This window comes from Mastigoproctus giganteus, chromosome 14 (genome assembly GCF_048544385.1).
Source record: "Mastigoproctus giganteus isolate SK-2022 chromosome 14, ASM4854438v1, whole genome shotgun sequence".
Taxonomy (NCBI): domain Eukaryota; kingdom Metazoa; phylum Arthropoda; class Arachnida; order Uropygi; family Thelyphonidae; genus Mastigoproctus; species Mastigoproctus giganteus.
Window position 1 is genome coordinate 85,750,000 of NC_143588.1, and position 18,430 is coordinate 85,768,429.

At 35.5% G+C, this 18,430-nt stretch overlaps 1 protein-coding gene across 2 annotated transcripts in view; it reads left to right on the plus strand.

Annotated features, from left to right (window-relative positions):
* The window catches only part of Serinc (serine incorporator TMS1), a 144,163-nt gene that overhangs the window by 107,437 nt on the left and 18,296 nt on the right, over nt 1–18,430 (plus strand). The window contains exons 11-12 of one of the 2 annotated variants that reach the window (XM_090388954.1): nt 8,973–9,005; nt 17,664–17,799. In XM_090388954.1, coding sequence (XP_090245080.1) covers nt 8,973–9,005; nt 17,664–17,799 — 169 coding nt within the window. The remainder of the gene's footprint in view (nt 1–8,972; nt 9,006–17,663; nt 17,800–18,430) is intronic. The other variant, XM_090388955.1, reaches the window with a different exon arrangement.

An 18,430-nucleotide genomic window follows, 5' to 3' on the forward strand; every position in this document is an offset into this window, starting at 1 on the left:
CCACACAGAATATCTGATCTTGCTTTCAGTCCTAATGACTTTCCATCTGCAACTTCTATGGTTTTAGAAGCATCTGCTTACACAACACTTTCCACACTGTTTTTTGCAACACACCAACTTCTGTGCTGGCATTAGCGAAGCTACTTTTGATTTTACCCTGTATATTTGATGAATTACCACCATATACGTTAGAATGTTTAGAAATTGTTTATCTAATGTTAAGCTATACAAAGATGCTGATTCCATGAATTAAAAGATGTCATGAATTTGTATTTAGGATTCTATATTGGCTGAAAGAATTAACATTGTAATATTTCTCAAAAGTTATTTTAGTTAGTTTCTTCATTTTTAGTTTCATTTTGAATTATTGTAAGACAAGAAAATTTTATGAAAATGTTTATATTTAAAACAAAAGAGAATAAAAAAGTTCATATCAAACAGGAGCACAAATAATAAGTTTTTAACAAGCTGTGTTAAATAATAATAGCTATAAGTTTAATCAGGTGTACATATCTATCTCCCTTCTCAACGATGATGTCTTTTTTTGAAGAAATCATAAATTTTCCTTTGATTTAAGGTCCTATTTTGTCTGTTTTCATAATGTCATTCTTCATTTCTCTAAGAGCATAGACATAATTTTATAATTCCTCATCAAATTGGAAAAATTATTATGTAATTCCTATTAAGAATTACACAGTGGGTTATGAAGCATGTTGTACAGTGATTAAGTAAGACTTGTGGTTTAATTTTAGAAGTATGTACTGTAGGAAACATATACAGAAATTTGAACTGAACATTCATGATAGGATTTGCTGTTGTGCAATGCTAGGTTCAAGATTTAAAATAAATTAGTTTAGATGGTGAAGCATTATGTTCCCTATGTAGTCTTGCTACAATACTGAGGGATGACTCTTTCTGAGCAACCCATTCAGTATCCCCAACCACAGTTGTCCAGTATATTGGGATGGGATGTATTGGATAACTGTGGTTGGAGGCTTGGTTCATTGGAAATTATGATGAGGTTACAAGCATTTTCATTGTCACTAGTGCATTTTTTTTTTTTTTTTTTTTTTAAGTCTGGTTAGTCGGGGAGCATTTGGCTATGTATTAGTGATGCTTTCGCATTATACTTATACATAGTCTAGACTTTCCCATAGCTTGGCTTATGCCTTATAGTCTAAATACATCATACACCATCAGGCATCTCTCATATTGTGGAGTTATACTTCATAACTGTTTTGCCATCATTACATCACTCAGGTACCAACCCACCCACCGAAGAAGGACCAAATAGCCCTGAAACGGTGCCGTCTGGGTGGTGGTATCCATCTGAGAATAAGTAACATTAGTCTTCTCCTCGGGTGAAGCATTACTTATTCGAAGTAGTGCAATATCATGGCAACTCGTTGTGAAGGTATTCACAGTATGATTCACAACTTAAAACGATGCCGTTTTGCTAATATTCTGTTCATTCAGATTTGGCTATGTATTATTTATGCTTTCACACTATACATAGTCTGCCAAAGACAATCATTGATTATGGCAGCAGTCAGCTGCATATAAACATAATACATCCACTAATATATTCTGTGACATTGAAATTTCAGCACCCTGAAAGAACAGAAATACAGAGAGGATACTTAGAGTAATGGTAACCAAGGAGTTAAGGAACACGATAAAAGTTGCAGATGCCATCGTGTATGTGTGAACATATTTAATTACACAAAATTATGCTTATAGTGGATAGAAATATAATGTAAATCCACCACGGTTGTGGATACATTGAGCTTAGAGTCCCTGCATTGAGCCATACTGGTATTGAATAGCCTTCTGCAGTATTTCCCACCAAGGCTCTTGCACCTGGTCTTGCAGAATATCTGCAATCTGTGCTGGCTGTGGGTGGCTCTGTAAGTGGCATCCAATCATGGTCCACACATACCCAATGGGGGAGAATTTCGGGGACCTGGCTGGCCAAGACAGCACGTCCACACTACAAAAACGCTAAGAGGAAACTCCTGTGGTACATGTTTGGATATTGTCCTGCTGAAAAATGGTATCAGGAACTCCACTAAAGGAACGGGAGAGTGACAGGTTCCAGAATCTTAGTGACATAGCAGCAAGCAGTTAGATTGTCATTGACAAACATGAATAGCAACTGACTATCAAAATTGATTGCTTCCCCACACCATAACACCAGCGGGACGTGCAATATGGTATTAAACATTTTTCTAAGATAATTGTGCTCATTCTGTCATTGCCATACATATATATGCGGTGGTCATTGGATCCTAAGTAGAAGCAGGATTCATTGCTGAAGACCACAAGACACCATCGATGCAGTGGCTAGTATGCATGGTAGCCCCTTTCTGCCAATCTGTGTGCAATGGTTCAACAAGTGATGGGATGATGACCAGTTGATATCACAGCTTATTGGATGGTAGCCTGGCTGTAGGTGCAGCATAACCCTGTCAATAGATAAGAGATGGGCCTTCGATTCTGTAGTCTTCTGTCGTGCTCTACTACCCATTCAAGAAGTAGTTGTACCCTCCCACAGCCACATATGACATCTCGGCATTCTCTTCAATCTTATTACACTCTGCAATAAGTTCCTGCAAGACAGAAGCATGTTAATTGTGTCACACATGCATTGCTTTAAACTCCACAATTTCTATGTTGATTTTTATATCAGCCATAGCTTCTGCTTGATTGGTCCTGTATTTTAATCATTTGTACATCTCTGTGCAGCTCATCCACCTACTGATTTGCATACACTTCCAGTGATTCCTTCTAGATGCTGCAATTTCAGCATCACAGAGTGTGTATAAGTGCAGTGGAACAGAAGTGTTCCCAAGAGGACTTACATGAGTTCGGGGAAGGATGATTAAGTTAGATGTTATGGAAGGGAGGTTCCATGTACCGGGTACTCTTAAGTTTAAGTGCTCTTACATTAGCAATGCTTTTAGGAAGTGAAAGAGGCATATGTTATAATTTCTGTATTATTTTTAAAGACAGTAAGAATTCTGTTTGTTAATAAGGCATATCTACATTTGTTTCCATTGTGAATTTCTTGTAGTTGATTTGAATAAGGCTGATAGTGGCTGATGTGAGATTTTGTTGTCATGGGGATTAGCTGAATTGCATACTTAATTCCAACATGGAAAAAAATTGTTATGCAAGGATGGAGTTATAAATATGAAATAAAGGCTCTACTAAAAAAAGCTTAAACATTTGATGATTAATTTCAGAATCTGTAGGATTCAATATTATTGTAATTAAAATTGTTGATAACTTTCCTTACTGGTGCTTGTTTAATTACGCCTCAAGTGTATCATATTGGTGTGTCTGTCTCAGTTAACTGGAGGTAAAGATATTGCAACAGTAGATTTATTACTGGACCTAGTTACATAATTCAGCCAGTCATGTTGGGTAATCTACTTTAGGAATTCTGCATCCTTTTTATTATATGGTGCTTTCTCAGTGGCAGTCAGGTAAGTTTTAATGTCATTCACTGGATAACTTTAAATTATGCCTGTTCTTGAATAAACAGTGTAGTCCTTTGCCAAGCCAAACATTTCCCATCACCTGTAAAGATATTTATTTTTGAATTTTTCCATGAGCACATCTGAGTTATGCACAGCACTGTGCAGATGTGTTTTGGTTGCTACTGAAGCTGGTACCTCCATAGCCAGGTGGGCAGGAGCAGCAGTGCCGTAGCACACGCTTCTTGATTAGACCGAAGTTCGAGCCCGTGACCACCAAATACGGAGGATGCGGAAAGGTCAGGGAATGACCACCGCATATCCCTGGAGCAATATGGCCTTAGTTGCTAATGCTCCTATAAACCAAATAACAGCAACAGCTATTGAAGCCATGTTAGACTGGAACCACTATGTAAGAAGAGTAATAGCAAGGTCAGGGATGCATTTATTTGTGTTACAGGTGCTCAGAGTGTGTTTTTATTATTATTTTTTAGATAAGAACTTTATTTTGCTGGTTGAGCAAGAACATAGAGAAGTGAATGGATAAGCAATTAGTCTTGTAGTCTGATTAAATTGTCTTATTCTTATAATGCAATAACTGTTTCTCACTGTTAATAAAATTTGATTAAATTTTGCAGATCTGGATTTGACCTTTCAACCTGTGTATATGTTTCACCTTTGATATTTGTTATTTTGTGAAGTAAATTTCATTCCTTTTTTAAAGTAGGACTGTTACATTTCTCTTTAAAGAATTTTTTGTTAGCCTTCTAGGATGAATATAATCAAAGCAGCAGTGCAACTTTATTAATAAATGGACTTTTTTATACAAAAATAATTGTATAATAAAGTCCATTTATATTTATACTTGATATCAGTACATATATCCTTTTCCCTAAAAACAGGTTCCATAAGAAAAATTAATGTACCTATGATGCTATAAATATAGATGTGATTATATGACTTATTCCTTACGCTTTTAAATTGTAATGCTTGGAAATGAGAAATCTAAGCTAAAATTTATTATTCAGCACAAAGGGGCTATGGTAAAGTTGGTGAATTCATAAGGTAAGTTAAACTGACAAGATAAAAGTTGACAAATAACAAAGATGGGTTTTTAAAATGAGCAATTTCTAATTTAAAGACAAATTATGGGATAACCAATATTGATATTCTATGTTTTTTTTTTTTTTTTTTTTTTTGTTTTTTTTTTTTACTAGGAAATTAAAGAAATAAAAGCTGTTAAACCATATTTTAGACTCAGTTAAAACACTTTATGAGCACTCAAGGTTGGTTTAGATTTGACCCTGGACAGTTGGGTGCATACAGGTTGAGAGTGTACAGAGCCATGCTTATGGTCTTTTTAAACATAGTTTCATTCTTTTATGGCAGAGTTACCAATATTATGAATTGTCTTTGATGCTGGTTTGAAGAATTCTGTAGATTGACATCACAGCCAGTCATACATTTCAGTTCACTTCTCTAGTTTGAAACTTGGCTCCTGACATGCTCTTTCAGAGATTCAAAGTCTTAGTCACATTAGAACAAGCCTACACATAGACAAGTGTAGCAGTTCTGTCATAGTCTCCATATGAGGATTGATATTGTCCTGGAGAAAATGCTAATTGAGAAGTTTGTTTCTTACATGCAAATTTGGAACAGTTCCTTAAGTCATCACAGTAGTAGGCAGCATTGATGTTCTGCTCCAGGATATCAGAGCAGCAGTGCGTAGCACACGCTTCTCGATTAGACCGGGGTTCGAGCCCGTGCCCATCAAATACGGAGGATGCGGAAAGGTCAGGGAATGACCACTTCATATCCCCGGAGCAATATGGCCTCAGTTGCTTCTTCTTCTTCTTTGGTCCTTAGCTGGCAGCTGGGGGAGGCGGTTGGCCACGCAACCAGTATGCTGCTGTAGGTGCCGCAGGGTTTCGGACTTGCTCTGTGATGTTCTTCCATACCTTACGATCCATGGCGTCAGTCCTGGCCTGGTTAAGGTCGAAACGTCGGCTCCTCAAGTCATTTTCCACTTGCTTGGCCCACGTTTTCCTAGGCGCGGTCCGTTGGATGCTCCATTGGGTGGGTCGTTGTCTCCAAAGGAGTGTGGATGGTATTCTGCTCGTGCCCATTCTACATACGTGGCCAAACCATCTAAGCCTTCGCTTCTGGATTTGATTGGCAATGGTTGGTTGCTGTTGGCATCTGGCGCGGATGGTATCATTAGTGATGCGGTCGCGAAGAGAGCTGCCCAAGATCTGCCGCAGGCATTGCATTTGGAATACCTCAAGTTTGTTCAAATCTAACTTGAGACAAATCCATGTTTCCGATCCGTAAAGAAGAATGGGCAGGATCAAAGTCCGGAAGAGTCGGATTTTAGTCTTTGTGGAAATGTTGGTCCTCTTCCACAGACACCATTTGAGCGAGGCGAACGCAGTGGCCGCCTGTCCAATTCTGCTGTGGATTTCCATGGTGGATGCAACTTTCTTCTCCTGGACCAGCGACCCAAGGTATTTAAAGTCCTGCACTTGCTCGATCTGGACGCCTTCGAGATAGATGGTGGCTTGCGACCCATTTGTTGTCAGGGCCTTTGTCTTACCAGCATTGATCTTCAAACCGTATGGCCGGGCAATGTCGTAGAGGATGTCCGTGGCTTCAGCGTCGTTACCGGCAAGGATAGCACTATCATCAGCAAACATCAGGTCAGTCACATAGTGATCCTTGTCATATTGTATGCCCTGTCTGTTTCTGAATGCTTGCCTCATAATGGCGTTGCTAATGCTCCTAAAAACCAAAAAAACAAACCAGGATATCAACTTCTAATGCTCGATCATTTGCTTCCTTGTGTGTGTGTGTGTGTGTGTGTGTGTGTGTGTGTGTGTGTGTGTGTGTGTGTGTGTGTGTGTGTGTGTGTGTGTGTGTGTGTGTGTGTGTGTGGTGATGGATTCCTGTTTAATCATATGTGATGATGTGATTGAAGAATCCAAAAAACTTGGATTTCAAAGAACTGCTGCAACAGTGTTTGCAACAGGGTTGTTTGTGACACTCATGTCCATGTGGAATGCTTTGCACCACCCATAAAGTGTTCACAAGTTATAGTTTCTTACTCTTTTGGAATTTAGCAGCAATAAATTTCAGTGCGGCTGATTCATTCTTGCACCAGAATTTCATAACATGTACAGAATCTGTATTGGCCATCTTAATTCACTCTGTAAAGAAGTCTTCTGTACTTAACATATGTACATCTCTGCAACCTTGCCAAACCTACACTGATGTTCCACTACCAAAATATTCTTACCAATGTTGCCCAGCTGTATTCCAAGCCACCTCTTCACTCATTTTACAATCCTCTCTCTCTCTCACTTGTTTTATAAGTTACCAAGCTTTGTACCTCACATATTCAAGTCTCTCCTCATATGATATCCCCTCCTTCAGCCAATGTAACCAAATGCCTTACCCATCATTAGATCTTTTAAAGAGATACTGTTCTTTTTTCATGGCCTCTAAAGTTCAACACACAGTATTCCAAGTGGTCTTGCAATTTCCTTATACAATGAAATTATAATCTCCCTGCCTCAATAAGCAGTTAGTCAACAAGTCATTGGCAGAACACTGTGGACCTTCCTTGCTGCCTGTACTGCACTGAAAATATCATAACAGCTCATTTGTTTCCCTTTTTTTACAATTTTAATTAGCATAAAGGAATATAAATTCCTTTGTAATTAAAAGATGTTATTTTTTACCTTCCATTAATAATATACAGCTAGATATGAGTAAAAGAATATTATTGATTTCATTATACCTGAAATTTTTATGTGTGATCCAACAAAATTATTAATTGGTCTTCCCATAAGAAACTGTGGGATTTGTATATTTTTAATGCTAGAGATATTCTCTCCAAGAACTTCCTTTCTTTCATTAGCAAACCTAATTCTTTTATTACTTGAAATTAACTATAACAATTAATTCTTCCACATATTAACTGCTTCCCCATATGAAATAATGGAATTCTTACGTGTAGTTACTGTAATTACTTCTTTTCCGCCGACTGGGCTAGCCAGGTGGGTCAAGTGCCTGCCTGGCAACCCAATGGTTGCGGGTTCGAATCCCGCTCAGGCTTGGATCAGAGTAAAATGTAAAAACTTTGGGAGGTGCATTATGGCCACAGAAGCCGATGCGCCAACAACAAAAAAAAAAAAAAAAAAAAAAAAAACCTTCTTTTCCTAATTTAATTAGGAGGATTTTTCCTAATTTATCAACTGACAAAACCCTTTCTTTAAATCAAATGCTTCAACTTAGTGTGCTGCTTTAATATATGATATTTTCTTTGCAATGACCAGCTGCAAGAGCATCAAGATTGGCAAACATATCTTCTTTATCAGACCCCTTTAACCCTTTCAGCAGCACATACATATTCTACTTTTCATATGTGCTCTGGCTAGCACATATATAGATCCAAGTTTTGAAGGTTCAGTGTAGACATTAATTTCCAAATAGTGTTAACTTTTCTAGTATGCATTGCCATTTCTTATCTGTTTCCAGTTAATTGTAAACTCACTTTATAGTTGATGGCAGTGCAAAATATCTTTGAAAATTGGAGCAGATGCACACATTGACCCCTGTTGCTGAATTTGCATTTAAAAAACCAGAAATTGAATTTCTATTGAATTCAGTTCCCGAGTATGATAAAATCAAATCAACGAATACCTGACTAGATCTCGAGGATATTGTTACATCAATAAAAGTAATGACTGGTTTTACTTTATTCAAATAATACAACATATTAATATTTTAAAACATGGACAGAGTTTTTATTTTTATAAAACTTCTCAATCCATGAAAAAACTCGCTCTGGGACAGTGTGTCACTACAAATATTCACTGTGGAGTGTGTGTGTGGGGGGGGGGGCTTATCTACATATGCCCAAATTTTCTGCAGAAAGGGTTAAACAGTTCTTATGCTTAACCTCCAGACAAGCAACACAAGCTTAGCTTTAATGTTCAAGAACTTTAAACACTTTATATGAGCCAGCCTATATAATTTCTTTCACTTAGGGTATAAAGTATTTTACCACATGTGATTTCCATTGTATACAGTATTTTTAACTGTTTATGGATTTTACTTGTTTGTTAGTATTTTCCTTATAAATTATTTTTTGTTCATTCAGCTTCCCATAATGCTGTCTTAACTGTTTATTTTCCTTCTTGATTTTTCATTTATCATAATGTGAAATATACCTTTGGATATATGGTTTACTGCATATATTCTGAGTATGTGTATATATCTGTATGTATTTACTTATTTTTCATAGTTTGCTCTGGGGATTTAATTATTTAAAATAAAAAAAAATCTTGTCCTAAGTATAAGAATGAGTATAAAGAGTTTTACAGTTGTTTATAAGTGATACTTAACAGAAATAAATGTATGATTGAATAATTTGGTAAAATTAATAACTTACTGTGCTGTTTTAATACATTATATTTTCTTTACAATGACCAGCTGCAGGAGCATCAAGACTGACAGATAATGAAGGTATTGATTTTTTTTTCTCCTCTTATTGAATGTTCACTGTGCAAGTGGTAATGCTTATGCATCTTCATCTCTGTAGGTCAGACTGATAGCATTTTGGCTTTTGAAATTGTTAAAAACTTTCTAGCATATCCTTGGCTGTTTAGGGGTGCTGCACTACAACCTTAAGCATGTTTTCAGTTTGTTTCTTCTAGCAGCGAAATTGTTTCAGCCTTTTCTTTCTTTGAATGTGTTTTCTTGATATTTATTAACCTTTTATTTTATACTAACTCATTTGGGGAATATAACCTTCACTAACAAACAATTCTTTTAACAGCATATACCTTTTAACTTTTTTTGTGTGTGTGTGTGGGGGCTGATCCTGCTATTAAAAGTTGAACAGTTAAATCCATCAAAATGGCTTCTAGTGATGTGCACGTTATTGATTTTTAAAAAATCATATCTGGCTTGTTCTCTTTTATTTAAATAAATTCCTTAAGGAGGAATTATAATTACTTAATGTTATTAATTCCAGTATGATTAGAACTAATAACATACATCAAGGAAAAACAGTTCTGACAGGTTTGGAATGTCATGTCCAGTGAAATTTCCATGTTTAAAAAATCGATATTGAACTGACAATTAATTTTTGCATTGTATAATTTGTCAGTCCATGTATGTAGACACTTGGTTCTTTTTGCAGATGACTAAATTGTCTATACCCATTACTTAAGGAAGGGAAGTTAGGTTTAATACAATAAAGAAGGCTTGATTAGTTACAAAAAGTTAATTAATACTTTGGCAATTTTATATAAATAAGATATTAAGAGAGTAAACTTAAATATTTCTATTACTTTACTTTTATTATGTATATGTTATTATTTTTTATTATATCATTAGCAGCTCTACCCATTAGAGAATTGGAAGTCTTGGCAAAGTGCCAACCAGGTATTTCTTACTTGGGCAGACAATGCAAGTGAATTTGCTTTCTTGTATCACTTTCTTGAAATTGAATAACTTCTAGAAAGCATTGTTTGATGACAAAATTATTTAAATGTTATTAAATAGTGTAGTAGTTTGCACTATAAATCTGAAATATAATTATCATCAATAAATTTTTACATTGAAATATTAGGTCATAAAAAATTACATTTTAATTCCACTTATTTCTCTGGTATGTAATAAGTTTTTAATGTTCTCTTAATTAGTATTTCTGTCAGAGGTAATACTGATAGTCTTTATATTACATTTGTACTCTATTAATGTATAATGGTGTCTTGTATTTCTTGAATTAACATGATTGTTTAAATTCCATGATTCCTAGTTAGTGAGCTGACTTGAGCTTTTTCCTGAGCAGTGATTATCATAGTCATGTTACCTTGATTATTTCAGATCTTGACTGAACATATTCCAAAATATCACCTTCCTCCTCCTCCTTGATATTTAATTTTCTTAAAAATCTTGTCTTTTTTTTTAATTTGGTTACCTTTATAACAGTATATGTTAAAAAATAAATTGTGCATCTTTTTTTTAATGATATTGCTTTTTTTTTTTTTTTTTTTGGTTTTTTTTATAAAGAACTGGTTATGCCATGGTTGGAGACTGAACCCTGTAATTGCAAGTTGTATTCTATGAATAAATATACTGGTTGTTTTTCCTGAAAACTAAGAAACAAGTATAAAATTATAAAATATTCTATGTCCCTAACTAATCTCTACAGTTACTTTTGTAGAAATTGAATATTTGCATAAAAGTGCAGGGCCATTTTTTTCCCCCCAGTAGGGACAGTGACATTATAAACAAGAGAAAAATGGTGTGTGATTACTGAACTGACACGGCTGAATCTTATTGAATTGGTAAAATATTATATGCAGCATGGCACTATGAATCTCATTGTTTGAACAGTTTGAGCTATTGACCTGATCGTGGTCAATAGTACATACACATGATTCTACTTGATTTCTTTATTGAATAATAAAGAAATCAAGAAAATTCGATAAATTTTCTTTATTGAACTACACGATAAAGTAGAATCATGAGTAGTTCAATAAAGAAAATTCCTAAGTGCCCATGATAGGTTATGTGCAGGGTTAATCTACTTGCGATGATCTTTTGCATGTACAGAGACAGTTGCAAAGATTTACTACACAATGTGGAGGTTATCTCTGCAGTAGTAATTCTCTAAAACGTAAATTCCTGCCAGATAAAATGTAATACTGGGCAGTAATTATACTGGCTCTGTAAGGCTGCACTCCTCCCACACCTCTGTGCAAAGCAGCCCTTCAAGAACACTCTTAATAAGAACTCTTTTCATATGAGTGGGCACCACACTCCCTTATTGTCTGCTATAATTTATACAGATTTGCTCAGTGTAGTATCAGCTGCTTGAAATAATCCCTCCTCTTCTCATATAGTATTGAAAGACATATTTCACCTTCAACACTGTCAGGAATGCAGTAAGGAAATAACTCTGTTGGATACTGGGACACTGGTATTTTGGGAATTGAAAAAGTGGATCATTTGTCTCAGTCTCCTTCTCATGGATATGGAGAGAATAGCTTGTAACAAACTAGCAAATTAAAACTAAACTGTAAATATGGATTTCTAGCTCCCATCAAAATTGCATTCAATAATGCAATCATAATTTTGCTGCATAAGAAAGGTGATAAATCAGAAATTGAAAATTATAGACCAATTAGCCTGTTGTCCCACATCTACAAGCTGTTCACAAGGGTCATTACTAACAGATTAGAAAGAATACTTGATGAGAATCAACCGAAAGAGCAAGCTGGCTTTAGGACAGGATTCTCAAATATGGATCACCTTCACATAATATCACAGCTAATGGAGAAAGCAAATGAATATAAAACACCATTATGTCTGGCATTTGGGGATTATGAAAAGGCATTTGACTCCATAAGCATAAGGCAATGTTTCGGACACTGGAAAGACAAGGCATAGACATCCCATACATTATGACTTTGAAGAAAATATATGAGAACAAACTGTTGCTCTTGAAGAAACTTTCAGAAGATTGGACTGGTCGCAGAAAGGAGTTAATGTGAATGGAGCGTACCTAAACCATTTATGATTTGCAGATGATATTGTGATCATAAGCCATGATCCCGAAGAATTAGAGGAAAATCTTAATCAGTTATGCAGAGTTAGTAAGGATTTCAGACTAAAGATGAATATGGTTAAAACAAAAGTAATGATGAACAAGTATGCCAAAGAATGGGATATAATCATTGAAGGAGCAGAAATTGAAAGGGTGGATTCATATACTTATCTTGGACAAGTCATTAGCTGTAATAATGATAAATGGCTGGAAGTCAAGAGAAGAATAAATTTTGGATGGATAGCATTCAGGAAATATAGTCACATACTGAAGAGCAATATCCCAGTTTGTCTGAAACATAAAATAAATGAATCAATGTATACTCCCCACCATGACTTATGGAAGGGAAACTTGGGAATTCATCTAAAAAGAATGGAAGAGAAGCTGAAAACTACAAACCAAAGAATGGAATGAATTTTATTAGGAATCACACTGTTGGATAAGAAGAGAAACACATAACTAGAAGGCATGATGGCAAATGGACTAAGAAAATAACAGAATGGTACCCAAAAGGAGCTAAAAGAAAACTTGGATGATGATGACAACAACAGAGATGGACAGATGAAATTCAAGAATTTGTGGGCAGTGACTGGATGGCCATTTCACAAAACGGAAGGAACTGGAAAGTTGCTGGAGAGGCCTTCATTCTGCAGTGGATTAAAAATGGCTGATGATGATGATGATTAGCACATTTACACATTAGCCACGTGTGTTACCCATCTCCATTTATTTATTGGCAGAAATCTTCCTCAGTACACTTCTTATAAAACTCAGATTATTGTTACGCATCAGGACCATCTTCAGAAATTTGAATGCCTTGTTGAGCTAATAACATGATGCACTTTCTTATAGTCGATGGAATACATATTTTTAGTGAGTAATACTATATATTTATTTAAAAAATAAATATAGATTTTTATCATTCATAAATAAAAGTGAGGAGAACAGTTAACTTTCACTTTCAGTTGAACTTAATGAATTGTTGAAGTACTTATAATAGTTACATAAATTGTTATTATGAGTACTTGAAGTACTTATATGTTTGATAGTTGATCAAAATACTTCCTTTTTTTTTTTTTTTTTTTTTTCTGTCTATAAAAAGATGGAAATTGGACACTTGGTCAAGCACTTAATCTTCTCTTATATCATTTTGTTCTGTGTGAAAAATTGGGTTTGATTTATGAGTTTTCTAAGAACACAAACGTCTATAAGTCTGAGGACCACATAGCATGTATTATAATATAAATACTGTACATAGCAGTAGATGCGTATAGGGGTCCCAGAATTCTAGTTAAACTCCACTGTGGTAATACAGAACTCTGTAAAATGACCAGAAATGTGTGTGATATTATGTTTGTGCAGTGTGTGTATGTTCTGTTGTTTCTGGCCACTTTGCCACTGGGAAGGTAATCAATCACCTGGAAAGCCTGTCCAGTGCTTGCCTACACCATGAGGAGGTGGGCAGCTAAAACTAAGCTTGGATTGTTGTAGATCCCACTTGCCTCATACTGAATGCCCAAAGTGACTTTTGGATCATTAAAAAATAATAATAAAATAAATACATCCTGGTATCCACTGGTGGAGTGCAGGACCAGTGGACACCTTTATCTCTACTAATATGTAAGAACAAATGATATTTGGGAACTTTACTGACGAAGTTCCTATATGTCATTGAGAAAACCCCATGAGCTGTCCAGCAGCCTATCTGTGCTGCTACAATCTTAAGGTATATTGTACTCAAATGGTACATTACCCTTGGATTGGTGCTACTCAGATGAAAGACCTTTTACCAGATGCAAGACCATTTTCCATTATCAAACCTCAGCTGTGATTTTTCAGCTATCCAAATAGTTTATCTTAGTCTTGAAGTGGCATATCCTGATTACTTCATTAACTGCCCTAACTACCTTTGTATCATCAACAAACTTAGAAATTAAACTTTAAATGCATATATCAATAACATTAATGAATATTAGAAACAGTAAGTTGCCAAGAACCAGACTCTGTGGATCCCACTCATAATATTAATCCATGAGGTGCTGTGGTCATTTATAACTACTCCATAAGAGTAGTTATAGGGTAGCAACTTTCCCTTAATGACACATTGCTCTAATTTATATAATTGTGTGGGACTGTATTAAAAGCTTTACTAAAATCTAAGAAATGTCTTTACTGATGCCCTCATAGTAGCTAATTAGATTAATCAGGCATGATCTGTCCTTAAAGCTATACTATGGAATTCCTTAATTCCATACCCATCCAGATGATCTTGTATTGCATTCTTAACTAAGAACTCCATAATCTTCCCTAGTGTGTTGAATTCGAATAGGCAGGTCTATGGTTGCTAATTTCACCCTTGAGCTACCTTTGTGAATAGGATAGATGTTTATGCATCTCCAATCTGTTGCACATCTTCAGCCTTTTTCTGCTTTATTTAGTATAACTAGATAGATTCCATCAGTTTCTGGTGCCTTGTTCACTGTTAATTGTAATAACTTGGCTTCTAGTTCCTTCTCAACTCCCAATTGGTATTAGCTGGACCACTGGTACCCTCAATTTTTGCAGATGCAAAATATTATCTAGTTTATTGATAACCAGTTCAGGTTGATACTGTTTCCATATGTATCAGTTTGATCAGTATGGTTGATTCCTTTCCTTTTACTGCTGATATAAGTGAAGAAGTCCTTTTTTACTGTTTTTCTTAGCTAAAGACTTATAATTTGCCTTAGCATGCTTAACTGTCTGCTGTGAGAGCTAAGCCTGTTATTATATATTTACAATAGTTAAATAAATATTAAATATAATAAATTTACTATTTATTATTACTTATTTATTGGTAAATATAAATACAATCAGGTGACTAATTTATATTTATTGTAGGATTCAGGGTCCACTGATAATTTATCAGTGGACCCTGAATAGATACTGAGGGATAATACATGGTTCTATAGTGCCCTACATATACTGCTATCCCAATTTTTTTTACTTAAAGGTTAAGTAAAAGAAATTTCGTTAATAGCACACACAACAAAATTTCTTCAAAAGCTATCAGTAATTTTGGTGCACACTCTCAAAAAGGTTTGCTGGCCATGGTCTAGAGCAGGGGTTGGCAAATCTTTTTAAGGGTGCGTGCCAAAATTTACTAAATCCTTTTAAAAAACTACCCTTACATGCCCCTCAGAATTTTGCACAGTATATCATTATTTTTCACATAAATGTTTTCTTGACAAAAGCATAACAACAAAAAAAAAAATAAAAGAAATAAAAGACATTATTTCAAAGATGCTTTAATAAAGGTATTAAAATAAAATAATTTATAAAAGTAATTTTAGCTTACAGAACAAATTTAATATAAAATGATAAACTTCTCTTATATTATAAATATAAAACATCAAAAGGAAAGGAAAATAAGTATATTAAACATTAATGAGACTTCTGTTACTACATTATTGACTACAGATACTTTACATCAGGCTTATACTTTGTAATTTAGAGCTGTGCATGCAGCACTAGTTTCATCTGTAAGACTAAACTTAACAAAGTTCATCACTGAGAATGACTCAAAAGAATATGTCAATGAGAAAATTGTTAGTGATGCTGTTGCAAGATTTTTTTAAACAGACAAAAGTTTCAGGAATGGAATTCCAAACTTTTAATACCACATTTTCTGCAGTTTTCTTTGCTAATCCTGTGACTAATCATTTCCTTTCAATATTTTCTAAATCAGCTATGAAGTCGATAAATTTTTATCTCCAAATTGAGCTGCTCTGAAAGTCAATCAATTACATCTCAAAATCATCCAGGTCGATGCACTGAGACATTTTCAGGTTCAGTTCAGCTAGTCTTACACTGTCTGCAAACTTAATGAATTTTGCAGTTTATTCCAATTCTCTGAACTTAAACCCCAGGGGCTCACATCTGGTGAGTATGGGCTTGGCACACTCAGGGTCCTGAGCTGGATATCATCATTCTTCTCTTTCTTGGTGATTCCTTTCTACTTCTGTCTGTCTGTCTCTCTCTCTCTCTCTCTCTCTCTCTCAGGGTAATTCAGAATTTTTTTTTTTTTTTTTTTTGGCCGGTGCAGCATAAGCCTCAGGCTTCCTTGCACTATACAGCTAATAATAATAATCTTGAAGAAAATTGTTCGATAGTTGACTCAATGACGTTCAGACCTAGCATTTGAAGGCTCTGTCGGTCTGTTTTCTCATCAGTTTCAAGATCAGTGCTGTATCTTTGTAGGTTTGGGAAATATTTAAATAAGGTGGATTCCTGGAGCGATGTTTCGAAGTTTGAAATTTTTTTGGGACACTGAATTCCCTGTGCCCAAAAAATTTGTATGCGTGCTGTGGGTTTGCCACCCCTGGTCTAACATATATAATGTTCCAACAATCAGAAAACATCCAGCCAATGGCAGACCTGTGACCAGAGGTGCTTTGCTGATTTGAGATACTTATGGTGAAAAGAACTGTGCAGTCTGGCAGGTGAGTATCAGTCAGATGATTGCACTATACCAGAGGTGTGCAAAGGGTTGTATCACACCCTGTCTGAATAGGATATAGCAGCAGACAAATCATCAGGTTCCATTCTTCTCAGCTGAAAACAAGTAACCATGGGTACAATTCACACTGGAACATCAATACTGAACATTTAAAGATTGGAAGGACAGTCATCTACTCTAAATCCTGGTTCCAGTTATTCCATGCTGACAGCAAGACAAGAATAAGGTGACAGCAGGATAAATCAGTGGACTTATTGTGCCAGGTGTCAACATTGCAGACTGGTGGTGGAAGCCTGCAGTGGTGCAGGAAGCAATTTCGTGGCACACGTTAGGTTCCTAATATTCTTTGATCAGCATCTGAATGCAGCAGTCTACTTAAATTGTCATCCAGTTGCATCCCTTCATGATCACAGTTTATCCAACTGGTGATGCTTACTTCCAGAATAATGCAGTGTGTTACAAAGTGTGGATCATTCAGGGATGGTCCCAGGAGCATGGGGATGACTTTACCAAATTTCGCTGGCTTGTTCATCACTGGATTTCAGCCAGATTAAGCATCTATAGGATGAGAAACAAACTGTTTACAATAGGAATTGGACACTGTCCAACCTGAAGAAACTGTAGGATGCAATTAAATCTACATGGACCAGTATCCCTGTGAGACTCTTAACACCTTGTGGAATCTGTATCCTGATGACTTGAGGCTACTCTGAAAATAAGAGGTATGTGCTAATAGCTCAGTGTACCTAATAAACTGGTTACTCAGTGTAGAATGACACATTTTGATAATAATACTTTTGTCATTAATTAAATAACCAATTAGATATAAGCAAGTAGAAAACTTTACATCCAGATTAAGTAATAAGCAATCTTAAAATTTTTAATATCCAGAGAATAGTAATATCCAGATAGTCTTAAAACCATGCTTTTTTTTTGTGAGCTGGAACAGGATGGCTTTCATTTGGGTCATTTATTTGAGAAATAAAACTGTTTCTGTGTTGTAATGTGTTCTTCCAAAAAAAAAAACAGTTTAATAAAATGCTATCACATTTTCATTTAATGCTAGGTTCTGATAGAGATGTGGAACAAGCTAAAGCATTTGATAATGAAGAGGAGGAAGTTGCATACAGTTGGTCATTTTTCCATTTCATGTTTGCTCTTGCCTCGCTGTATGTAATGATGACCCTTACCAATTGGTACAAGTAAGTGATACTAACACTAAGTTATACTTCAGTAAATATGACCAATAGCTATGTATTCATTAAACTGTCTAATATTAAATAGCTTTGAACTACATTGATGGACAAAAGTTAAGGTATGGTAAAGTTTGCACATGGTTTCAGTTCAGTTTACTTTGTAAACTGAACTGAAATCATGCACATAGACCAAGTAACTAATGTAAACAAGCGCATTTGTACATAATAAAACTGAGTCACCATGTAACACTCAGTTAATTGTTCAGAGACACTGTATGATTGGTCAGTTTCAATGGAGAGCATTTTATATTATAAATAAGAAATAAATTTCCACTTATTCTTGATACAAAGGGTACTAGGAAAGTTTTGCAATATGACGCAACAATGAATCACAGGAAGCTGCTTGTTGCTGCATGTTGAGACATGTTCCTAGCAATCAACCACCTTCTGGCTAAAAACAAATTTCCGCACATCTGTTTTACAACTGTCTTTCCTCAATTTAAATTTGTGCCCCCTCAGGTGCAGGATCTGAGACCAAGAGGAAGAATCCCTTCAGCATCAAACCATTTAAGGCTTTATACACCTCAATCAGATCACCTCGCAGGTGCCTAATTGCCAGACTGCAATTTGCAGAACT